Source organism: Tachysurus vachellii, chromosome 21 (assembly GCF_030014155.1).
Source record: "Tachysurus vachellii isolate PV-2020 chromosome 21, HZAU_Pvac_v1, whole genome shotgun sequence".
Classification (NCBI taxonomy): Eukaryota; Metazoa; Chordata; class Actinopteri; order Siluriformes; family Bagridae; genus Tachysurus; species Tachysurus vachellii.
The window spans coordinates 14,423,070-14,449,610 of NC_083480.1; the positions used below are offsets into that span (position 1 = coordinate 14,423,070).

Below are 26,541 nucleotides of genomic sequence, written 5' to 3' on the forward strand. Positions count from 1 at the left end.
TAGATCATGACTACGATTGTTTTGGTTGTTATGGTGATTGTATGTGACACATTACTCACCATAAACCAATTGCACACGATCTAAAAGTTCTCTAAAAGCTGCTTGTGGTTTGAGTGGTTACGTGCACTGCGTCAGTGTGAACTGCTCTGTGTTTGTTTATGCAGGCAACTGTTTTGACAGCAAAATTAATAATGTGTGAAAACACTGTGCTTATTTGCTTATATATAACACAGGGGCATATTTAACACCTACATGTTTTAGGATAGAGGTTTCAAACATTTGAGTGAATTATTGAATTTGTATTCAAACATGACCAGAACAAATAGTTTATCTTTGGGCCTGATGGTGACTTGTTTTGCAAGTGATAGCATTAGCATTGTAGGCTTCTTGTGGACACTATGGTGTTGTTGAGGTCTGAATTTTGATTGGTCAGATTTTGTCTGTGTTCATAGTTAATACTTAAAATAGATAAATAATAGATCTTTTTTTTTTGTTTTAATAAAGGATCATAGTTAAAATGATCATTAATAACCTACACAGACCTAAACAGATCTTAAAAACTATTGTTATTGTTATATTAGAGATGTTACATGAAGTCTCCAGTGTTAGCATTAACTAACTTGATGAGATTATGATCATAAAGGTTAAAGACATAGAGACTGATAATGGAACTCACTTGTCTCTGTGGGTGAAATGTTTGACATTTTGCTCTTTAATGAATCAAACATCAAGAGAAACAAATGGAATGAAAGAAAATGCTGTAATTGGAAAAAAAAATCAGTTTTGGGGTAATAACAGGAACTCGGCTATATGTACGTCATAGCACGCCATAGCAGTTATTATTATTTATTATTTTCCTATACCATAAACCATAAAAACATAAATGTAACATTCCTTACTTAACTCATTTCTGCTTTTGAAATGATTTATATTGTGAGATGTCTTCAAGGATCATGGTGTTAAAGGTTCTTTTTTATCTTTTATACTTAAAACAAATTGGGGGCACGGTGGCTTAGTGGCTAGCACGTTCGCCTCACACCTCCAGGGTCGGGGTTCGATTCCTGCCTCCACCTTGTGTGTGTGGAGTTTGCAGGTCCATGTAGGTTCATGGTAGGTTCATGGTAGGTTCATGGTAGGTTCATGGTAGGTTGATTGGCATCTCTGGAAAATTGTCCGTAGTGTGTGATTGCGTGAGTGAATGAGAGTGTGTGTGCCCTGCGATGGGTTGGCACTCCGTCCAGGGTGTATCCTGCCTTGATGCCCAATGACACCTGAGATAGGCACAGGCTCCCTGTGACCCGAAGCAGTTTGGATACCAATGAGATGCCAATCAACCTACCATGCATGTCTTTGGACCGGGGGAGGAAACCGGAGTACCCGGAGGAAACCCCCGAGGCACAGGGAGAACATGCAAACTCCACACACACAAGGCGGAGGCAGGAATCGAACCCCCAACCCTGGAGGTGTGAGGCGAACGTGCTAACCACTAAGCCACCGTGCCCCCCTGCTCATAGTACTCGGAAATAAACATTCATCAGCATTGTTGGAGTTAGTCATAGATCTCTAGTTGTTGAAATATTGCCCCAAAATGAGAGAATGTTTGCATTATTACTTTTCCCAATACTGATACTGTAATATATATTTACATATATTTTAGAATTTGCTGTCATCAGTATAATTAGTATTAGTGTTTTTGTTCCGTATGTATGTGTGATTAGTCTCAAAACAACCCCAAACACAAGACATGTATCAGTATGGTTGCAAATTTAAATATATATCTCCAACTTGTTTTAAAATATCTATTATAACACTTCACACTTATCAAACACACCAAAGTTAAAATAGATTTTTAATTTCAGAGAACACAGCACCCATTTTTTCTTTAGAAACAGGTTGCTCATAACACATAACATAACAGGATTTCCTGCTGTCACTTTCTTTTTTTTTTTGCTCATTGCAGGCTTAAACCTGATGCAGACAGGAGAACAGTTTCAGTTTGCCACATGTGGACCTACAGCTGTATACACAGCCTTTTTTAAATCATCATCATCATCATCGTAAATCAATATAATTTTTGTCACCTGTAGATCTTCATGTTCAATTGGACCATGCTGTACCCTACTCAGCTAACCGGCATGGTCCTTCTCGCACTCCTAAATGGTGGTAAGTGGCCATGCTTCCATCTCTACATGATTGCAGCAGATCATTTCTTGTGTGTATTTCTTTTTCTTGTGAAATGATAGTTGTAGACTGTAGAATGTTGAATCGTGGTTATTTATTTAAAAGTATATTTCACAGTAACTAAAAATCTATTATTGAGAATGCATGGACTTGCTGATAAGGTTGAATTTAATACAGCAGTAAATGTCCTTGTTTGTGTGCGTCCATGTGCTCATAGTTGCCATTTTCACAGTTGTAATTCATTAAACTGTTGTCGGGGATGAGAAAATGTACCTTAAAATAAATGGAATTTATTTTTGTGCTTTTGAGGCTAAGTTTGAAAGCCATTCAGACTCGAAGGGTGTGGCTGTTGTTACTTTCAAAATGATGCTAATACCAAAGTTTGCAAAAACACGTCTTCGCCGGCCCTAGTGGCCATCACACTTTTGTAGGTGTAACTTTATGGGTGTAACACAGCATAGCACTTTTGTGATAGATTTTTGTGTTATAATAGGTTCATTAAAGAGAGAGAGAGAGAGAGAGAGAGAGAGAGAGAGAGAGAGAGAGAGAGAGAGAAAACACTAGATGTACAGTAGGCCAATATCCAACGCATCATGATGTTTCTACTCAGCCGTGTTCAGTCAGGGCTGCATTAAGTGTCAATAGCGAGGATTAAATACTGACTCCTCTTTAGTCAAAACTCAAACAAAGCTAGAGGCTAAAGTGTGAGTCAGATACAGATATTGATTTTGATATAAATCCCTGATGATATTGCCAGAGGCTAGGAAAATCTTCCTGATCCTGCATGAGGAAGAAAGCTAGAAAGGAGTAAAAAAGGAACCCCTCCTTTCCTGTGTGACCAGATAATGTGATTATGAGTCATTGTTCTTCTACTATATGCTATAAGTTGAAACAATGGTAAGTGTGTTGAAAGGATCATCAGTATAAACAACATTAATTTCATTAGTGCTTAAATTTAATCATAATGTTTGGGGCAACAGCATCCAAATATCATAGATTCTATCATAGACTCTCAATGGCCATGAAACCATCATATTCAAGCCTTTACCTAGGGCTATTCACAATATTCACAAGAAGCATGACTAAACAAATAGGTTTTCAATAAGGCTGGGTCTGAGTCCTGAACACTAATTGGAATGTTAACCCATAACTTTTGGGCTTTGTAAGTAAAAAAGATCTAAAGTCTTCATTATTCTAGCTTGTAATAAAGAGTCTACAACTTTTGATCAAAGAGGGTGTGGTTAATCAAAAAAGGCCAAACGCTCCCTCAGGTACTGCGGTGCAAGATCATTTGGCGCTTTATAGGTTATTAGGGGTATTTTATAATAAACTTGAACTTTTACTAGGAGCTGATGCGGTGTGTAAAAGACAAGAGTGATTTGGTCAGATCGTCTGGTTTTAATAAGACCTCTGGCTCCGAACTGGAAATGGGCTTATGGGATTTCTACTGGAAAATCCAACCAGCAATGGATCACAATAGGAAAATACCTGGAAATAACAATTGTGTGAACTACTGTAGTAGTGACATTATATTTCCAATGGAAATAGGCTTGTGGGTAATATTATTAATACGAGCTTCAAATGAGTGACTTTGGTCAAAACTCACACCAAGAAAGATTTGTGACACAGTTATGTGAACGTGTGAACTTTTAAACTAATGAAATTTTATTTTATTTTAAATATTTATATTATTTATATATTTATTTATATTAGCTTGAGGGATCAGCAGTATTAAGTCCAGTTTGATGTAAACACAATAAGGCATTATAAAATACATACACATTTATGGTTATAAATAAACTCAAAACTATTATTTATATCAATTAATCGATCTTTATAAATAACCGATAAACAATCATAATAATTGATAGATTTCTATTTATTCTAGTAATTCCAATAATCGTTAGATTTCCAATTAAATAAAAGACAGTGTAGAAGTAATTAAGGTATAAATGTCTAGATGTTTATAATTAAACTGACACCAATCCTTAGCAACACCAAATATTACTGCCAAATAATTGCAATTAGAGGCATGACATTTGTCACATTTGTACTCTATATTCAGATAAATGAAATTTGGAATTACAAGCTATTTGTAGTATTTTAAACTGTATGAATTTGAGTTGAACACACACTGTGTTTGTATGAATTCTGTTATTAGCACAATCATACAATTGCTCTGACCTTGTGCTGGACCCTCCTGAGCTGGTGGTACGATATGGAGATCCTGTCTCAGTGAGCTGCCGTTCCCTGTCCAATGACACCGATCTGGACTGGACTGTTCCAGTGAGTGATATTTTCAATCCTGATGCTCAGACCGTCACCTGGGAAACAGAAAATCTGACTGATTGGGAAATACAACCTGTGTGCTACAAGAACCAGACAGATGTACAATGCAGCAGAATGCTCCCACTTACTGTTTACAGTAAGTATCGCTTTTTTAATAGTTTATTTGCTTATTTGTAAGACTTTGTTTACTAGTAAATTTGTGCACCAAAGAGTATTAGAAATGCAAGAATATTAAGTGTGGAAAGGAGCAGGTGGTTGATAAAAATCTTCTCTCTGTGCAGAGCTTCCAGACCAGGTGTCCATCAGCGTCATGAATCACTCTGGGCCAATGACTGAAGGCAGAGAGTACAATCTAAAGTGTGACATTCACACTGTTGCTCCTATTCATCTCCTCAATGTGGCCTGGTACAAAGGTCTCCGTATGGTGAATAACAGAAGCTTTAATGACAAATTAAACAAGAGTCCAGAGACTATATCCACCATGCTACGGATCTCCCCCAGCAGAGATGATGATGGAGTTCAGTACAGATGTGAGGCAATGCTTAATCTGGGACAGGAATTTCAGGATTCCCATACAGTGACATCAGATCCTCTGAACATTACAATAACCTGTGAGTTTTCCACATACTGTTTTATCTCATTCAAATTTTAAAGCCTTTTTACATGTACATTGGTAATGCATTGGAAAGTGGTTGAAGAAAAATACAACGGAAGTATTCCTTTAATGTCGGATGTCTGATAGGCTATATGTTTATCATCAGATATTTTAATGACAGTCAGATTTACAGGATTTACTGATGCACTTTTATTACTTATCTTAAATTGGATGGATGAAAGTTTCCTGGTGAAAGATGGCAAGAAATAAAAATCAATTAAGAAAGAAAATAATTTCTAAGAAAATCAGATGGACATATCTATATTTATGGTTCGAAATTGTCAAGAAAGAAATGTAATTTAATCCCAGGGTTATTATTCTAAAATTTCTAAAATATTGTTAGATAAAACACATTGAGGTGAAAGAACTGAAGTAAGTCATAAGTGATTTCTATCTGTCCAGGATTAGATCAGAGTTACTGTTCAATGAGAATATCATTTTTTTCCAATTTAAGGAAAACCTCCCGTTCTTGAGCCACTGACCTATACTGTAGCTAGGGCAGGGGTGGGCAATTAATTTTTACAGAGGGCCACATGAGAAACCTGAATTATGTCAGAGGGCCACAACAACGATAACTTGAACTTAATTCTGCTCTTCCATTGTAAAATGCACTAAATTGTATATTTTGAATAGATGATACTGATAATCGGAAGAATAAAACTATTCTGTAAATATTTATATTAGGCAATGTGAAATTGTGGTGTATAGGTCTGTAAAGAAATATTTGGCAGTCCATGTCTTGTTGAAAACACGGCATTCGTTATCAGTTTTCTTTTCTTTGCGTGAGCCGACATCTTGAGGGTAACCTGGCTACCTGGCGACGGGTTGGCAACCACTGATCTAAGGCTATGAATTCCATAATTTTTTGTGTCATGCCTTTTGCCTTGGCACCATCACTGGAAAACTTTCTTGCCTTTTCAAAAACGTCCGCTCCAGACAGAGTGTTCATGCTCAGACACCCTTCTCATATTTAGAATGGCAATCGGGATGTTTGGATTTCAGGTGATAACTTAAACCCGAAGTAGAGAAACTCTTTGCCCTCTTGAAAATTCAGCATTGCATGTCTTTCTCCAAAATATTGAAATAAGTCCCCACCGCAGACATGTTTGCTCTTATCCAGATAACCGTGTGCTGGCGGCGCTTTTTAATTGCGTCATTACAATTGTGTTTTGGCCATGTTGTTTCGGTGATTTAGGTATTTCGGCTGAAAATTTTCGGTGGCCGAATTTTCGGTGCATCCCTATAATTTATGATTGGTCTCACATGGGCCGGACAGGGACGTAAAAAAGGGCCGGATGTGGGCCGCGGGCCGTAGTTTGCCCAGGTCTGAGCTAGGGGTTTGTTAGATTTCTAATGAAAGACTGTGTAAAACCAATGAAAGTATAAATGCTAAAATGTCTAGCTAAACTGACACCAATCCTTGGCAACACCAAATATTACTGCCAAATAACTGCAATTAGAGGCATGACATTTGTCATGTATTTCCTCTATTTTCGGATACATTTCATTCATTCATTCATTTATCTTCTACCGCTTATCCGAACTACCTCGGGTCACGGGGAGCCTGTATCTCAGGCATCATCGGGCATCAAGGCAGGATACACCCTGGACGGAGTGCCAACCCATCGCAGGGCACACACACACACACTCTCATTCACTCACACAATCACACACTACGGACAATTTTCCAGAGATGCCAATCAACCTACCATGCATGTCTTTGGACCGGGGGAGGAAACCGGAGTACCCGGAGGAAACCCCCGAGGCACGGGGAGAACATGCAAACTCCACACACACAAGGTGGAGGCGGGAATCGACCCCCCAACCCTGGAGGTGTGAGGCGAACGTGCTAACCACTAAGCCACCGTGCCCCCCCGGATACATTTCAGACAAAGGAAATTTGGAATTACAAGCTTTTTGTAGTAGTTTAAACTGTATGAACTTGAGTTGAACACACACTGTGTTTGTATGAATTCTGTCATTAGCAAAACCTAAAAATTGCTCTGACCTTGTGCTGGACCCTCCTGAGCTGGTGGTACGATATGGAGATCCTGTCTCAGTGAGCTGCCGTTCCCTGTCCAGCGACACCGATCTGGTCTGGAGTGTTCCAACAGGAAATGTTTTCAAACCTGATACTCAGTCCATCACCTGGGAAACAGACAATCTGACTGACTGGGAAATACAACCTGTGTGCTACAAGAACCGGACAGATGTACAATGCGAAAGAGCTCTTCAGATCATTGTTTACAGTAAGTATCAAGGCGTTGATTGAAGATTGGTAAATAAATATGTGGGCTGAACTATTACAAATCCAAGAATAATATACTGCATATGGAAGGAGGTTGAATGTAGATCAATTTCTCTGTGCAGAGATTCCAGAAAAAGTGTCTATCAGCTTCATGAATCATATTGGGCCAATGACTGCAGGCAAAAAATATGAGCTCCAGTGTGACATTGAGAATTTTGCTCCTGTGCATGTCCTCGCTGTTTTCTGGTACAAAGGGGACCAGTTACTGAAAAACAGGGGATTCTCAGACTTGCCCACCAAAACTCCTAGTAATAAGACTGTTACACTGAAGGTCATGGCCAACAGAACTGACTCTGATGCTCCTTTCCGATGTGAGGCAAAGTTGAAGCTGGGAGAAGCAGGACCTCAGCCTCCTCCTATAGTGACTTCAAATCTTCTCCCCACTGAAGTTAACTGTGAGTGCTTCAAAGATGCTTTAAACTTTACATGAATATAACAGAACATATTTTCTCACCTTGGTTTGTGTCACATTGGTTTATTTTTCAGACAAACCTGTAATAACTTGCTCAGATTGGTCTGCTTTGGTTAATACTACCTTGAGCTCATATCCTTATAATGTTATGGGAAAACCATCGCCAAACATCACCTGTTATCGAGACCAATCACCAGTCAGCTCCGATATGCGTCTCACCAGGAGTGACACGGGCCAGTATAGATTCACTGCCTCTAATGAGGTGGGAAGTTCAAGCTGTCACACAAAGATCACTGTGGAGTGTGAGTGTAAAAGCTGTAAAGACTATGTAGATATCATCAACTGATTTATGATTACGGATTTATTAAATTCCATACTGAAGCTACTCTCTGTTCTTTTATAGATCCTCCTACGTTTACCTGTCCTGATACTTATACGGGGAAAGAGTACGAATCCTTCTTAGACAAATGTTCAGTTATGGCTTCTCCTGTAGCGAAAATTACTTGGACAAAAGATGGAAAAACAGTGAGCCCTATTCATAGTCTTACAAAAGGAGATGACGGCTTATATGTGATCACAGCCGTCAACAAGCACGGAGCTGAACGACACAGTCTGACCATTAAGGTTCTGGGTAAGTTCTTTAGAAAGAAAAAATGAATAATCACTGACATGGTGAAGCTTTCTATGTATGGAAGAAGTGGATAGAACACCAGTCTATATCGCTATTAATTTCTTACATGATATAAGCTAATACGATAAAATATATTATTATAATTAAAAGATTTCTATAATTATTGCTCAGCACTACACTTGTCCAAGGGGCATTTTCAATTTTAGAACACTTAAGGCTTCTACATGCTGGTGCTGATGTTCTAAAATGAATATTGTTTATCTATGCGGCAAAAAAGGAATATTTTTATTGTGAGATTTAATGCAATGGACAGTCAGTCTGTTATTTTGGGCCATTGTGCTTAGGCATCCTGCTATTTGTGCTGTAAAACATAATGCTTCATCTTCAGTAACCACTTCATCCATGTCAGGGTCTCACCTTTGAGGCAGGAATACACGTTTATGGAGTCAATGAAAGGGAATCATGCATCACACTCAGTCACGTCTAGGGCCACTTTATCGCACCCTGCTTAAATCCCACACAAGTGAAAAGAAATGTGCTATATTTCCTCCCAACAGAGTTTTACTCATCATACCTCTAGTCTGTGACCTATCGAACCAGTATTAATTTATTCATTGATGGTGGATGCTTCAAAGCATAATGGCATGGCGCTTAGGCATCTGCCAAATGCCATAGATGTAAATGTAAATTTAAACAAAACCAGGTGTAGGTTAGACTTACAACTATACAAGAAACCTTATTTGTATACGTTTTTTAAGTTTTTCACATTTTTTAAAAGTGTTTTCAAAATTAAATAACCAATTTTTAAATAGAGTCATTTGTTTTGCAGATGGTTGTGAAATTACAATTCAGCCTGCTAAACTAGTGGTGGAGTTTGGTGCTTCTGCCACAGCTAACTGTTCCACAACCGTCACCCATAATGGAATGGGTTGGGAAGCAGTGACTGGAGCAGTGGATAAAACAAAAGGCGTCCAGTTCCTTACCTGGAGGGTAGAGAGTCTGAAATACTGGGACATACAGCCAATATGCTACGTCAATGCACACGAGCAGTGCGAATCCAAGCTCCCAGTTACTGTTTACAGTGAGTCGTATGTTACCCGCTGAGTTTGAGATGTAATAACGTATACACTGAATGCCTTATATATGATATAAAGAAAACGTCTGCTCTTTCTCCACAGAACGTCCAGAGAAGGTGTCGATCAGCACCGTGGATCACACAGGGCCAATGATTGAGGGCAAACAGTACAAGCTCGAGTGTGATGTTAAGAATGTTGCTCCTGTTAATCTCCTCACTGTCAACTGGTACAAAGGACAGCCAGGACAGCTAGTGAAAAGTGTACAATTTAATAACACTTCCTCCAAAACACCAGTAAACCGTTCTACTGAACTCAGCATCTCGACCAGCAAAGAAGATGATGGAGTTCAGTACAGATGTGAGGCAAAGCTGGAACTAGGACCAGAAGGGCCTCAACCTCCTCCTATAAAGACATCAGATCCTCTCAACATTATAGTGCACTGTGAGTGTTTCACAGAGTCTGTAGGCTCTACATATCTACATATTTTAATATTGCATTTTTCCAGGTAATTTAATCTTTTCAGTCTAGAAATGTAGTGAAAATTCTAGAAATGTTCTTCTCACATTGAATTTTGTCACATTGATTTATTTTTCAGACAAACCTGTAATAACTTGCTCAGATTGGTCTGCTTTGGTTAATACTACCTTGAGCTCATATCCTTATAATGTTATGGGAAAACCATCGCCAAACATCACCTGTTATCGAGACCAATCACCAGTCAGCTCCGATATGCGTCTCAGCAGGAGTGACACGGGCCAGTATAGATTCACTGCCTCTAATGAGGTGGGAAGTTCAAGCTGTGACACAAAGATCACTGTGGAGTGTGAGTGTAAAAGCTGTAAAGACTATGTAGATATCATCAACTGATTTATGATTACAGATTTCTTAAATTCCATACTGAAGCTACTCTCTGTTCTTTTATAGATCCTCCTACGTTTAACTGTCCTGATACTTATACGGGGAAAGAGAACGAATCCTTCTTAGACAAATGTTCAGTTATGGCTTCTCCTGTAGCGAAAATTACTTGGACAAAAGATGGAAAAACAGTGAGCCCTCTTCATAGTCTTACAAGAGGAGATAGCGGCTCATATGTGATCACAGCCGTGAACAAGCACGGAGTTGAACCTCACCGTATGATTGTTAATGTTCAGTGTAAGTTATTTTCTTTATACCACAGCATTGTTTCTGAGTTGTCAGAAATCGTAGATAAAATATGAGAAGTGGTGCATGGGAAATTTAGACAGGCAATTTAAGCCAGCACAGGACAAACAGTTTGTTTATTAACTTTAATGTCATAGGTGGTAACAACCATTAGACCCCAACAATGTGTTTAAGTTGGTTTTAAAAAGTTCCGAAAACCAGGAAAAGAGACTAATCAATAGAACATCAGTAGAAACATGCAGTTGAATTTTAACATGGATTGCTTTACAACCAGGGAACGGCTTCTAGAGAACTACTTTAAGTATTTTAAAACAGCATGTCGGTATATCGAGTATTAATCATTACGATGCAGCAGCTTGAGCAGTGCTTCTGTAAAACAAATCACACAGTTATGTGTATAACAGTAAAACATATTTGTTTGATTTCATGAACAAAATAAAAATTGCACTTTTGGCTCAGTATTTGTGACATGATGTTTCCGTCTCAAACTTTGTCCATAGATGGTCCAGAAATTCAGCCAGTCACACGCTCAGAAGTGGTGAAAGCAGGCAATGACTTGTCTCTGAGCTGCACTGCAGAAGGAAATCCAGAGCCTGAAGTGAGCTGGAGCTTTCAAAACCAAACTAAGGCCACTGGGAGGCGGCAGACAATTCTAAACCTTTCTAAAGCCAATTCTGCTGATGCTGGTGAATATTTGTGCACCGCTTCTAATGAACTTGGGAGCAAAACAAGGACCGTCTCACTGACAGTAGAAGGTACGTCTAATGTCAAGTCTAAATGTAGGTTAGAAAATACCATATGTCATCAACACAGGCAAATGATTTAGTTTAACTAATTAAATTTATTTAAAATGAACTGCACTTTGTTAAAGACTGTGTTATGTAGCATGCATTATTGACGCAATAACTTGAGTCTTGTCTTTTTCTATTTTCTTTACAGAAAGCAACATGCGAACAATAATAATCTGTGTTGGGGTTCTATTACTGATTTTAATCCTTATTATATATGTAATTTACACTTATGTCGTGCACAAACGATCTGGAAGGTACACCATACAGACTAATGGTGATGTCTCTATGTCACTATTGAAGTAGAATGATGGAAAAGGTATGACAACCAACACAGAAAATAACTAAAATGACTTCTGCATGATTTTGAAATAAATAATCTTTTGCTTTGTGTCAGGTTTTATTTAAATGTTTTTTAGATTGTGGACAGATTTGTTTGATTGTTTGATGATCTGAAACCTTAAAGTGTGAAAAAACATGCAAAAAAATAAAAAATCAGAACACTTTTTCACACCACTGTATGTATTTGTATATGTATGTATTTGTACAAATGTGGATACAAACTCAAGAAATGACACATCTCAATATCTCATAAAAGCACTGCTATATAATAACGCATTTGCTTGAGTTAAATCAAATGACAGCTTTTTGTGTAACAACAGAACTTCGAAAGTATTTTTAATGATATTAGCTGTGAATAAATTGCGCTTTTAAAAATTGTGAAATCTTGTGTTTATTAAAGTGTGACAATGGAGATCACTATTAACTACATTAACTACTGGCAAGAAGGTGAATGTATAAATGTATTTAATGAATGTAAATTAATAACTTAAGATAATTACTAATAAGATTATTTTCTTATTTCATAGTATATATATATATATATATATATATATATATATATATATATATATATATATATATATGTATATAAATCATTTATACATTTATATACATACATACATACATATATATATATATATATATATATATATATATATATATATATATATATATATATATATATATATATAAATCATTTATATGTATATAAATGTATTTAATGAATGCAAATTAATAACTTTAAAAGGTTATTTTCTTATTTCACAGTATAGATTTGTGTATATATATATATATACATATATATACACACATTTACAGCATTTGGCAGACGCCCTTATCCAGAGCGATGTACATAAATGCTTAAATCTCTCTCATTGGATACATTAATCCTGGTTCACTAGGTTACATACTTAAGATACCATGAGTTTAAAACATTGTTCAAAGTTACAATGAAAAAGTTTCAAAATTTTAAATTTTTTAATTTTTTGTTTTTTAGTAAATGCAGAAGATAGGGAAATAAGTGCTAGTTGAAGTGTTTCCTCAATAAGTAGGTCTTCAACCTCCGTTTGACAATAGGCAGTGACTCAGCTGTCCGAACCTCTAGGGGAAGTTCATTCCCCTAGTTAACAGAAAAGAGTCTTGTAATAAACCTGCCTCTTTCCCTGAGAGATGGAACCAGTCGAGCAGTGCTGGTAGATCTGAGGGTGCGAGGTGCAGTATGAGGAGTGATGAGGGCTTTAAGGGAAGAGGGAGCTGGTCTGCTACCAGAAGCTGCTACCAGAAGCCAGTGGAGGGATCGCAGCAGTGGGGTGGTATGCGAGAAAAAGGTTGAAAACAAGCCGTGCAGCTGCATTTTGGATCATTTGCAGAGGACGGATTGCGTTCTTAGGGAGACCTGCCAGCAGTGCGTTGCAGTAATCCAGTCTTGAAATGACAAGAGACTGAACAAGTACCTGAGCAGCCTGTGTGGACAAAAATGGCCGAATCCTTCTAATGTTGTAGAGAAGAAACAAGAGAGTCTTGTGGTTGACCGTATCAAACGCTGCTGAAAGGTCAAGGAGGATAAGGACAGATCAGGGAGGATGAAGAAGGTGGAGCCGGGGGGTTGAGTAGAAAAGAGATGATGTTGTGGAGCTCCCAAGGGTCTTGTGACGAAGCTTCAAGCTTTTCCTTGTAGAAGGAAGTCTTGGCAGAAGTCACATCTGAGGAGAACTTGGGCAGGACTGTATGGTAAGAATCAAGATATTCATCAAGTTGTGACTTCTTCCACTTTCACTCTGATGATCTTAGCTCTCTTCAATTGTTGTGCAACACATCTGAAAGCCAAGGAGCAGAACAAGACGTTTTCTTGGGTTTAGTGGACAGAGGGCAGAGAAAGTCCATAGTTGAGGAAAGAGATGAGAGGAAAGTATCTGTGGCTGAGTCCAAGGGTAGTGAGGAAAAAGACTCAGGATGAGGAAGAGAAGAAAGAGTGACAGAAGCAACAGAAGAAGGGGAGACAGAGTGAAGGTTGCGGCGGGTAAGGGCGAGGGGGTGAGAGGTAGTTTTAGGTAGGATAGGGAGAGTGATGATGAAGGATACCAGGTGATGATCGGAGACATGTAGTGGGGTAGCAGTCATGTCTGTAGCTGGATAAGGACAGGTGAAAACCAGGTCCAGGACATTGCCTCCTTTGTGTGTGGGGGTGTAGCTGTTGTGTGTCAGGGCAAATGAGTCAAGAAGAGTCAGGAGGAAAGAAGAGTGAAGCTTGTCAGAGGGGAGGATGAAATCACCAAACACTGTCAGAGGGGAGCACTAAGCAGTGTGTCCATTTCTTCCAGGAAGTCTCCTAGAGGACCAGGAGGGCGGTAGACAACAATGGTAACAAGGTTGAAATGGCATGGAATTCAAAAGAGAAGATGGTTAAATGAGACAAGAAGAGAGGTGTAAAGCACCATCTTTTTGACAACAATAAGCCTGTACCACCACCCCTGCCTGATTCTCATGGTGAGTGAGAGACAGCATAGGCAGAGGATTAAGCAGCTGGTGTAGCGGTGTTCTGTGGGGATGTCCAGGTTTCTGTTAGTGCAAGAAAATCAAAGGAGTAATGAGTATACAGAAAGATAAAAGATAAAATCAGCTTTCCTTAAAGTAGACTGGCAATTCCAGAGTGTGTATATATATATATATATATATCCAAATATCCAAGTTATTAATTTGCATTAAATATAAATATAAATTATGTCTAATATTAGTACATTTTTGTGCATTTTTTGTAGTTTTGTATGAAAGTATTTACATATATGTAATGAACGTGCTGAGTTTTTATTTTTAATAATTAAAGTAAGATTATTTTTTCCCTCACTTCTTCATGACTGCAACAACTATGAGACCCACTAACTGTATACACGCCTCGTGCAGCATCCCTTACCTCAGACCTGCCGTTTATGGGTCGCAACCCAAATGACTCATCACTCCCTACGTAGTTAGAATATACATCGCGTGTGACGCAATACGGTCTCCACACTACGTCGTTTACTACGGGTCTGAGTTATAAACATTTGGGACGCAGCCATATAAAGGCGGTACGTCTCCTTTTAAGAATCTGGGATTTGGGAGTGACGCGGATACGAAAGGTTTTTAGTTTTTTTTTTGGCAACGAAGATTTCTTGGACAACGGAAAAGTCGCTCGTTTCTTAAAGCTGGGTGTTATGGTGCTAGTTGATCATGTATGACGTTAAACGACAAAAACAAGTAGAATTATATGATTTTTAGTTTTCTTTTTGCTCCTTTTGTTGACTTTCGTTAATTCAGTTTAAGTTTTAAACCGAACAGCAGTTTGGAGCCGATAAGGAACCGACACCATGGACTGGGGAACCGACCTGTGGGTGAGTTTAAACTAATACATCATAGGTTCTTTATGCTTTATTTTGTCTCCCTAAACCAAAAAGCATCTTTCAGGGCGAAAAAAAAAAGTTTCTCTGTTTTCCCTCAAACGCTTTCAGTCTCTATGGTGAACAGATATTTTACTGAAATTAGGTGTTTTAGTTGAAAGAGGTGTTTAATTTAGACTTTGTGTTGTACTTAATAATTAGTATTAGTGTTTGTGTTCTGTATGTATGTGTGATTTGTTTCAAAACAACCCCAAACACTACTCTAATGAATACTAATGCTGAAGTCAGTATGAATCAGTATGGTTGTAAATTTATATATATTTCTCCAGCTTGTTTTAAAATATCTATTATAACACTTTACACTTATCAAACGCACCGAAGTTAAAATGGATTTTTAATTTCAGAGAACACAACGCCCATTTTTTCTTTAGAAACAGGTTGCTCATAACAGATCACATGACAGGATTTCCCGCTGTCACTTTCCTTTCTTGCTTTTTTTGGCTTAAACCTGATGCAGACAGGAGAACAGTTTCAGTTTACCACATGTGGACCTACTGCTGTATACACAGCCTTTTTTAAATCATCATCATCATCATCATCATCAGGGGCGGTTTTAGGATTTTATCTTTAGGGGTTTTGAGCCCTCAGTGAGAATTTAAAACCAGAAGAGTTTTATATTATATGACTACATAGTAAGCCAAAAGTTATGGTATTATTTAAAATGGCAAAAGTGGACATCAAAATTTTATGCATGATGTAATGATGCCAGTCTTGAATCAAATCAGTTTATGTATGTGTGCATTCTCTACAAACAGTGTGTCCAATGAATGCAGTCATTAATAAATAAATATTCACAAGACAAAGACCAAATCAATAAATGTTATTTTTATTTAGTATTGATTGGATTGTTTGCATTAATATTTTGTTTGTGCTATCAACTCTGGTAATAAGAATAGTGAAATTTCACTGCTTTTGGTTGCCGTCTTTGGCTTTCCGTCGATTAACGTTATAGACAAACGCCTCCAGCTCTGACTGCGCGTGCCTGAGCGTCTCCGTTCAAATAAAGCAGACAGCTGATGAAGCACTTTTGAAAGACTACAACGCACGCGCGTAAAAGCAAAGTAAAAAAAATCGCTCTTGGATCAAACTGGTAAATCATTTTCTTTCCCATCGACGACATGTCCTGCATTTTATTTTATTTTTTTATTGAAAAATCAACAATCACAAATACAAGAATGTATACAGAAATTCTCCATTTTCCTTTTTCAAACAACAAAGAGCAGACATTCCCACACCACCACCCAAAACCAAAACAAACCCCCAGACAAAGACACACACACACACACACTCACGCGCGCACGCACAAACACCCCACATCCCCCTGTTAAAACAACTGAAGAAACGGAAAAAAAGGTTATGCATACAGTCCAATTATTGACCGAATTAGAACTCTAATCAGGTAACACCTGTAGTCTCCTAAAGTAAGAAATAACAGGTTGCCACTTGCAAAAAAAGGTATCAGTAGAACCCCTCAGTGTATATTTTATTTTCTCCAACTTAAGAAAGAACATCAGATCCTTAAACCACTGAGAGATGGAGGGATATCTTATTGCCTTCCAATGCAGAAGTATACAACGTCTGGCCAACAAAGATGAGAAGGCTAAAACATCTTTGTGTACAGAACTCAGTCATACTGACTCATTGGTAATATCAAATATAGCGATCAGAGGGCATGGCGTCAATTGCACTTCAAATATGGAGGACATAATGCCGAAAAAACCTGTCCAGAATGCGTGTAATTTTGGGCACAGAAAAAACATATGACTTAGATGACAGGGGGAAGCATGACATCTGTCACATCTGTCCTCTACCCCAGGATAGATTTTTTGCCTGTTTAGATTTGGAAAAATGAATTCTATACAAAACCTTAAACTGAATGAGACTGAGGCGGGCACAGGAAGTGGTAGACCGTATCCTATCTACGGCTTTCTCCCAACGTTCGTCGCCTAACTGCAGCCCTAACTCCTCCTCCCAAGCGGTCCTGGTTTTATCTATATTACAGCTATTGAGAGATAAAATGAAAATGTATATCTGGGAAATCAAACTACGCTGGTGTGGAGTGAACATGACTAAACTCTCCCAAGGTTGCTTGGGGGGTACAGAGGGAAAATTGGGAAGGCATTTAGATACAAAGCTGCGGACTTGGAGATATCGAAAAAAATGAGCTGAAGGCAGCCCATACTCGAAGGACAGGCTGGCAAAACTTCTAAAGATGCCATCTTCATGCAAATCATAAAGTTGCTTGATGCCTTTTTCGTGCCATAGTGAAAAAGCTGAATCTAAAAAAGACGGGGGGAACAAATGATTTTTATTCAGGGGGCCCAGTGCTGATAGAGCCCTAAATTTAAAATGACGCCTAAACTGAAACCAAATCTTAAGTGTGTTCAGTACGACTGGATTGTCAGTGTATTGAGATGGTTTGATCGGAAGGGGTGAGCAAAGCAGAGCTGATACAGAGGATGATCTACAAGACAGTAGCTCCAGATTGCACCAAGTGGATTCCGTTGAATTGGTCCAGGAGTTTAGTTTCTGGATATGTGCAGCCCAGTAGTATATTTGAAAATTGGGCAAAGCAAGCCCACCACTGAGCGTACATCTCTGCAATAGAGTCTTATGGATTCTGGGAGGTTTTCCACCCCAAAGAAAAGAATTAATGATTCTATCTAAAGAATCAAAAAAGTACTTAGGTAAAAATAATGGAAGCGATTGAAAAAATAAAGAAACTTGGGCAGAACAATCATTTTAACTGCATTGATTTTTCCCATTAAAGACAGAGGTAGACTGCTCCACCTCTGAAAATCCGACTTCATGTCTGCCACAAGCGGAGCAAGATTGGCATGAAAAAGTTTGGGTAAGGAACGGGTCACCGTAATACCAAGGTATTTAAAGCCTGAACAGTTGAATTTGAACGGCAGATTCAGGTGCTGAAGTTGTAGAGCGGTATTGTTTACCGGATAACACTCACTCTTAAGAAAATTCAGTTTGTATCCTGAAAAAGAGCCAAAATCATTTAAGATAGATAAAATAACAGGAACAGAGCTTGCAGGATCCGTCACATATAGCAACAAATCATCGGCATATAAGGATACCTTATATTCCCCCCCTTGCGAGTTATACCTTTAAAGGCTAATGAGGATTTAAGTTTAATGGATAACGGCTCAATGGCAAGAGCGAATAGCAGTGGTGACAGTGGGCACCCCTGCTGGGTTCCACGCACGAGACTGAAATAATCAGAGCTAATATTATTTGTACGAACACTGGCTTGCGGGGATTTATAAAGGAGGCGGATCCAGGAGACAAATGTATCACCAAACCCAAATTTCTTCAATACCGTAAACAGGTATTCCCACTCGACTCTATCAAACGCTTTCTCAGCATCCAATGAAACGACAACCTCAGGAAACGGAGATGACTGCTTAGAGTAAATTATATTGAAAAGTGTACGAGTGTTAAAAAATGAATGCCGCCCTTTTATGAATCCAGTGTGCTCCATAGATATGATACGTGGTAGTACATTTTCTAACCGGGATGCAATTACTTTTGCCAACACTTTCACATCGGCATTCAGCAGTGACAGCGGTCTGTACGACCCGCACAGGTTGGGATCCTTGCCCTTCTTCAAGAGAAGGGCTATTGAGGCTTGATTAAAAGAGGGTGGTAGCACGCCCAGATCCAGAGATTCATTGAACACACCAAGAAGCAGCGGTGCCAATTTATCGCTAAACTTTTTTAAAAATTCAACTGGAAAACCATCTGGGCCTGGAGCTTTATTAGCCTGCATTGCCTTTATTGAAGCTCTGACTTCTTCAACAGATAGTGGGGAGTCCAAGTCCCTTGTGGAGACCGTATCAATAACAGGAAAATCAACACTTTGAAGGAAATCACCCAGTCTCTTATTATCAGTAAGGCATTCAGATCTATAAAGAGCAGAGTAATATGACTCAAATACTGCATTAATCTCTATGGGATCGGTAACGATAACATTTGAGTCATTATTAATCTGCGGTATTAGGCGTGATGCAGCCCGCCGTCTTAGCTGATGTGCTAACAATCTGCTTGGTTTATCACCGTATTCATAATACGATCCACGAGTTTGTAATAGCATGCGTTCAGTTTCTTTAGTGGAGAGGAGGTCGAATTCTGCTTGTAATTTAACACGTTGCTCTGGAGAAGGGTTGGACGCGTAGCTCTGATCGAGTTGGCTGATAGCTGATGAAATTTCCCAGAGTTTAGCTCTGTGCTTCCGATTCATGAAAGCAGAGTACGAAATGATTTGCCCCCTGAGATAGGCTTTCAGAGTCTCCCATAATAACGAGCACGGAGTAGAGTCAAAACGATTAAACAACAAGAATTCATCAATCGTTTCAGAAATAGACGCACAGAAATCCTTGTCTGCTAGGAGATGCAAATTAAACCGCCAAGGAGACTGTGTAGGTCTATGGGTTAAGAATTGGATATCCAACGCTAGAGGAGCATGATCAGAGATCACAATGCCCAAATAATCCGCAGATACAACGGAGTGATTAAGATGGCTATCAATAAAAAAATAATCAATTCTGGAATATGAATGATGCACAGGGGAGAAAAATGAGAATTTCTTGATCCCGGGGTTGCGATATCTCCAAGGGTCTACTAAACCGTTTTGTGACATGAAATCGGAAAACGATTTAGACATTGCAGATTGGGATACAGCACGAGAACTAGAACGATCCAAAACAGGGTTCAAAACACAATTCAAATCACCACCAAAAATGATCAAATGGGTATTTAAAAAAGGAAGGCTACTCAGTAACCTATTGGCAAAATCAGGGTCATCAAAATTTGGAGCGTAAATATTAACCAGCAAAACCTTGGTCTGCATCAACGTACCAGCCACGATGACATATCTGCCATTCCTAACTGCAATCATATGGGCAGGTGAAAACTGTATACTTCTATTTACTAGGATGGCCACCCCCCGTGCCTTAGAATTAAAATTGGAGTGGAAAGTTTGACCCACCCAGGGACGATGAAGCCTATGATGATCCTTGACCCGGAGGTGTGTTTCCTGTAAAAATACTATGTCGGCGTGTAAGCGTTTCAGGTGGGTAAAAACCCTAGACCGTTTAATAGGATTACCCATGCCCCTAATATTCCAACTAAGGAACCGGACAGGTGCACCACTGCCAGCCAAACGTGGGCCAGTATTAGTGTCAGCCATTCATCCAAAAACAACTACAGAAAAAAAATGAAAACAGGACCTGTGAAGCCAGGGGGATCCCCATCCCCCACCCCTGTGCGCGTTCATCCGACACTTAAACACAAACATACACCCAACACACAAGTAGAGTCTCCATTCTAACATTAACCCCAGGGGACAGCAACACGAACGATCAAAATAGAAACCTATCGCCGCCCACACAAATAAATGTGCTAACGACACGCAGAACAAGCCTATCATAAGCAAAGAGAAGGCTCCAGCAGATTGAACTCAACAGAAATTACATAACCCCCCCCCACCCCACCCCCCTTTTTAAAAAAAGTTTCTAAAGGAAAATAAATTCCCAAAATAAATTGACCGAGCATTTATTAATCAAACACTAAGTTTTCAGGATCACTTACACTTTGAGTCCCGTAAAAATAACACTTAAAAACACCAAAAGAGAAAAAAAAACAAAAAAAAAACGGACACAACGCCACACAAAGTGCGTAAAGTTAAAGTTAAAGACCAGCATCACCACACGAAGTAAACATCGCCTCCAACAGCGACAGAAATAAATAATAATAATAAAAAAAAAATGTTCACACTTTAAACAGTTTGGATAGTTTTTATATACTTGCTGGCTTCGTCAGGTGAAAGAAAATCTTTGCCCACACCATTGTGTGTAACACGTAGCCGCGCTGGATAAAACAACCCGTATCGCACACCTTCAATGCCACGGAGCTGCCGCCGCACTTCGTTGAAGGCAGCCCGGGCTTTTGCGGTTTTTACCGTATGGTCGGGAAAGATAGAGATGTTCAGGCCCTTAAACTGAATTCGCTGTAATTCTCTGGCGTGCCGTAAGACATCAAGACACTCGCTATGATAGTGAAATTTGGCCACAATGGCTCGTGGTCGTTCACCAGGCTTTGGTACGGGCTGTAGAGTGCGATGTGACCTGTCCAAAACCGGCTCCTTTTCCAGACTTAGTGCCTCCCTCTACAGCGCAGCAACACTCGCGACAGTGGAGCTATTGGGACCCCCCGGAACACCGATTATCCGGACATTATCGCGCCGTGACCTAGCTTCCAGATCTTCGCATTTGGTCTCCAGTTTTTTTAATTCAACAGTAAGACGTTGCATGTCACGTTGCATTACAGTGATATCATCGGTGCAAACAGAAAGTGAGCGCTCCATCTCAACTACGGTGCCCTTTAATTCCCGCACCGCAGCCTCATACGCAGCTTTATCGCTAGACAGCTGCGCCTTCACCGCCTGCAGCTCCGACTTTATTGTTAACAATTCGTCTCCCAATGTACGTTCCAATGTACGTAGTTCGGCCTTAAAAACCTCGGTGATTTCGGACCTCAAAAAGGACAGCAGCTCTGACTTTAATGAGTCAATATCAGCCTTAGAAGCTGCCTGCGACACGATGGACCCTTCACACGTAGGTGGATCATGTGAAGGCGAGGTCGTAACTGTTGCACCAGGCCGCATCTGCGACTGAGTCGCGCTACGGGTCTTAGTAGTTTTACCAGACATCATAATTACCTCTAGATTCAAATATCCAATCAACGAAGGTAAAACGAGGGATTAAGAGCAAAAACAAAAGTGAAAAGCTTGAAATAATAACAATTCTAACAATAATCCACCGGAGCCTCCCAACCCTACGTCCTACTCCATGGCAAGCTAGACAGCGCCCCTGTCCTGCATTTTAAAGTAATTTTTATTGTTTATTTATTAAAGTAAAAATTCTACTTTTAGTTTTAGGGTGGCTGAAATCACAGACGGGGGGCTAGAACCGCCCCTGATCATCATCGTCATCGTAAATCATTATCATTTCTGTCACCTGTAGATCTTCAAGTTCAATTGGACCCTGCTGTACCTTACTCAGCTACCCGGCATGGTAATTCTCGCACTACAAAATGGTGGTAAGTGGCCATGCTTCCATCTCTACATGATTGCAGCAGATCATTTCTTGTGTGTATTTCTTTTTCTTGTGAAATGATAGCTGTAGACTGTAGAATGTTGAATCGTGGTTATTTATTTAAAAGTATATTTCACAGTAACTATGTCCTAAATTGAATACTGTTTATCTATGTGGGAGAAAAGGAATATATTTATTCTGACATTTAATGCAATGGACAGTCATTTTGGGCCATTGTGCTTAGGCATCCTGCTATTTGTTCATCCGTGTCAGGGTCTCACATTTGAGGCAGGAATACACATTGTATGGAGTCAATTAAAGGGAATCATGCATCACACTCAGTCACGTCTAGGGCCACTTTATCGCACCCTGCCTAAATCCCACACAAGTGAAAAGAAATGTGCTATATTTCCTCCCAACAGAGTTTTACTCATCATACCTCTAGTCTGTGACCTATCGAACTAGTATTAATGTATTCATTGATGGTGGATACTTTAAAGCATAATGGCATGGCGCTTAGGCATCTGCCAAATGCCATAGATGTAAATGTAAATTTAAACAAAACCAGGTGTAGGTTAGACTTACAACTATACAAGAAACCTTATTTCTAAGGTTTCTCACATTTTTTTAAAAGTGTTTTCAAAATTGAATAACCAGTTTTTAAATAGAGTCATTTGTTTTGCAGATGGTTGTACCATTACAATTCAGCCTGCTAAACTAGTGGTGGAGTTTGGTGCTTCTGCCACAGCTAACTGTTCCACAACCGTCACCCATAATGGAATGGGTTGGGAAACAGTGACTGGAGCAGTGGATCTAACAACAGATGTCCAGTTCCTTATCTGGAGGGTAGAGAGTCTGAAATACTGGGACACACAGCCAATATGCTACATCAATGCACACGGGCAGTGTGAATCCAAGCTCCCAGTTACTCTTTACAGTGAGTCGTATGTTACCCTCTGAGATTGAGATGTAATAACGTATACACTGAATGCCTTATATATGATATAAAGAAAACGTCTGCTCTTTCTCCACAGAACGTCCGGAGAAGGTGTCGATCAGCACCGTGGATCACACAGGGCCAATGATTGAGGGCAAACAGTACAAGCTCGATTGTGATGTTCAGAATGTTGCTCCTGTTAATCTCCTCACTGTCAACTGGTACAAAGGACAGCCAGGACAGCTAGTGAAAAGTGTACAATTTAATAACACTTCCTCCAAAACACCAGTAAACCGTTCTACTGAACTCAGCATCTCGACCAGCAAAGAAGATGATGGAGTTCAGTACAGATGTGAGGCAAAGCTGGAACTAGGACCAGAAGGACCTCAACCTCCTCCTATAAAGACATCAGATCCTCTCAACATTATAGTGCACTGTGAGTGTTTCACAGAGTCTGTAGGCTCTACATATCTACATATTTTAATATTGCATTTTTCCAGGTAATTTAATCTTTTCAGTGTAGAAATGTAGTGAAAATTCTAGAAATGTTCTTCTCACATTGAATTTTGTCACATTGTTTTATTTTTCAGATAAACCTATAATAACTTGCTCAGATTGGTCTGCTTTGTTTAATACTCCCTTGAGCTCATATCCTTATAATGTTATGGGAAAACCATCGCCAAACATCACCTGTTATCGAGACCAATCACCAGTCAGCTCCGATATGCGTCTCAGCAAGAGTGACACGGGCCAGTATAGATTCACTGCCTCTAATGAGGTGGGAAGTTCAAGCTGTGACACAAAGATCACTGTGGAGTGTGAGTGTAAAAGCTGTAAAGACTATGTAGATATCATCAACTGATTTATGATTACAGATTTCTTAAATTCCATACTGAAGCTACTCTCTGTTCTTTTATAGATCCTCCTACGTTTAACTGTCCTAAAAATTATACGGGGAAAGAGAACGAATCCTTCTTAGACAAATGTTCAGTTATGGCTTCTCCTGTAGCGAACATTACTTGGACAAAAGATGGAAAAACAGTGAGCCCTCTTCATAGTCTTACAAGAGGAGATAGCGGCTCATATGTGATCACAGCCGTGAACAAGCACGGAGTTGAACCTCACCGTATGATTGTTAATGTTCAGTGTAAGTTATTTTCTTTATACCACAGCATTGTTTTTGAGTTGTCAGAAATCGTAGATAAAATATGAGAAGTGGTGCATGGGAAATTTAGACAGGTAATTTAAGCAAGCACAGGACAAAACTGTTTGTTTATTAACTTTAATGTCATAGGTGGTAACAACCATTAGACCCCAACAATGTGTTTAAGTTGGTTTTAAAAAGTTCCGAAAACCAGGAAAGGAGACTAATCAATAGAACATCAGTAGAAACATGCAGTTGAATTTTAACATGGATTGCTTTACAACCAGGGAATGGCTTCTAGAGAACTACTTTAAGTATTTTAAAACAGCATGTCGGTATATCGAGTATTAATCATTACGATGCAGCAGCTTGAGCAGTGCTTCTGTAAAACAAATCACACAGTTATGTGTATAACAGTAAAACATATTTGTCTGATTTCATGAACAAAATAAAAGTTGCACTTTTGGCTCAGTATTTGTGACATGATGTTTCCGTCTCAAACTTTGTCCATAGATGGTCCAGAAATTCAGCCAGTCACACGCTCAGAAGTGGTGAAAGCAGGCAATGACTTGTCTCTGAGCTGCACTGCAGAAGGAAATCCAGAGCCTGAAGTGAGCTGGAGCTTTCAAAACCAAACTAAGGCCACTGGGAGGCGGCAGACAATTCTAAACCTTTCTAAAGCCAATTCTGCTGATGCTGGTGAATATTTGTGCACCGCTTCTAATGAACTTGGGAGCAAAACAAGGACCGTCTCACTGACAGTAGAAGGTACGTCTAATGTCAAGTCTAAATGTAGGTTAGAAAATACCATATGTCATCAACACAGGCAAATGATTTAGTTTAACTAATTAAATTTATTAAAAAAATTGTTCTTTGTTAAAGACAATGTGTTATGTAGCATGCATTACTGACTAACTTGAGTCTTGTCTTTTTTTCTATTTTCTTTACAGAAAGCAACATGCGAACAATAATAATCTGTGTTGGGGTTCCATTACTGATTTTAATTATTGCATATGGAATTTACATTTTTGTCAGGCGCAGATAATCTGAAAGGTAAACCATATAGACTAATGGTGATGTCTCTATGTCACTATTGAAGTAGAATGATGGATAAGTAGTGATGTTACCGGTGTTGTAATCAGAGGTGGGTAGTAACGAGTTACATTTACTTCGTTACATTTACTTGAGTACATTTTTTGGGTAACTTGTACTTTTTGAGTATAATTAAAGATGCATACTTTTACTCTTACTCAAGTAGATTTTTAGTGGAAAAACTTTACTTTTACTTCGCTACAATTGGCAGATTTAATAAATAATAATTAGTTTATATGACAAGTCTCGCGAAACGTTGGAGAGGCTGCTTCGCGAGAGTATACTGCACATCTCCCGCTGAAGTTTAGCGCGCCTTTAGTTGGAATATGATGGCTGAAGCAGAGGAAGACGTTTGCGCTTTATCAAAGGCAGATCACATGTGGCCACAAATTAATTCTATGTTTTCACTCCAAGATGTAAAATATAATAGCTTTATAATGCGATGCATTCTGTGTGCGCCAAAACAAACAGACATCGCAGCTTACAAGAATTCCAGCTCCAACCTAAAAAAACACGTAGCGGTAAATTATGCCTATTTGATGGTAATTTGGTAACTATGGGCACTTTGACCGTAACGTAATACTACATTTCACACACTGTCTGAATCTTTTCCCTCACATACGCTCTCGTGCAATCCTGTGAACCCTACAAACAACACGTTCATGAACAAACGTTCATTATAAGCGTCTGCATTTTCATATCCATGTTCCACAAAATAAGTTGAATTGCGTACTGTAAGACGTTTTGCATTTATACGCAAATCCTGACATCTCACTTAAGTTTTTTTGGACTACGTTTTTTTTTTTTCACTAAAGTGTAGAACATATACAAAATAAAAACGGGATTATATTTTGTTTGATCCCTACCTAAAGAATACATGTACTTACTTATAAAATGTAACAAATGTAAGAATAAAGTAAATTAATCTTAAAAGAAAGAGCAGGTTAGCCCAGCACATCATTCATTTACATCATTAAACCATTAA

At 39.0% G+C, this 26,541-nt stretch overlaps 1 protein-coding gene across 1 annotated transcript; it reads left to right on the top strand.

The window, feature by feature from the left end:
- The first annotated feature begins 1,967 nt into the window (after positions 1-1,967).
- icam5 (intercellular adhesion molecule 5) lies at positions 1,968-26,541 on the top strand. The gene is made up of 22 exons (XM_060857414.1): positions 1,968-2,163; positions 4,343-4,606; positions 4,752-5,081; positions 7,111-7,374; positions 7,496-7,828; positions 7,920-8,147; positions 8,249-8,476; positions 9,306-9,557; positions 9,655-9,993; positions 10,148-10,375; positions 10,477-10,704; positions 11,214-11,468; positions 11,653-11,803; positions 12,244-12,290; positions 21,689-21,903; positions 22,312-22,387; positions 23,069-23,320; positions 23,418-23,756; positions 23,911-24,138; positions 24,240-24,467; positions 24,978-25,232; positions 25,415-26,541. Exons 1-22 carry the CDS (start codon positions 2,094-2,096, stop codon positions 25,507-25,509), a joined length of 4,905 nt encoding a protein of 1,634 aa, XP_060713397.1. The 5' UTR covers positions 1,968-2,093; the 3' UTR covers positions 25,510-26,541.

What these genes read in the sequence shown, in the direction of transcription:
- icam5 (XM_060857414.1), top strand. Translation starts at nt 2,094, where the DNA reads ATGTTCAATTGGACCATGCTGTACCCTACTCAGCTAACCGGCATGGTC. An exon ending in TCTCGCACTCCTAAATGGTG is followed by an intron (nt 2,164 to 4,342) that starts GTAAGTGGCCAT and finishes TTCTGTTATTAG; the next exon opens with CACAATCATACAATTGCTCT. An exon ending in TCTCGCACTACAAAATGGTG is followed by an intron (nt 22,388 to 23,068) that starts GTAAGTGGCCAT and finishes TTTGTTTTGCAG; the next exon opens with ATGGTTGTACCATTACAATT.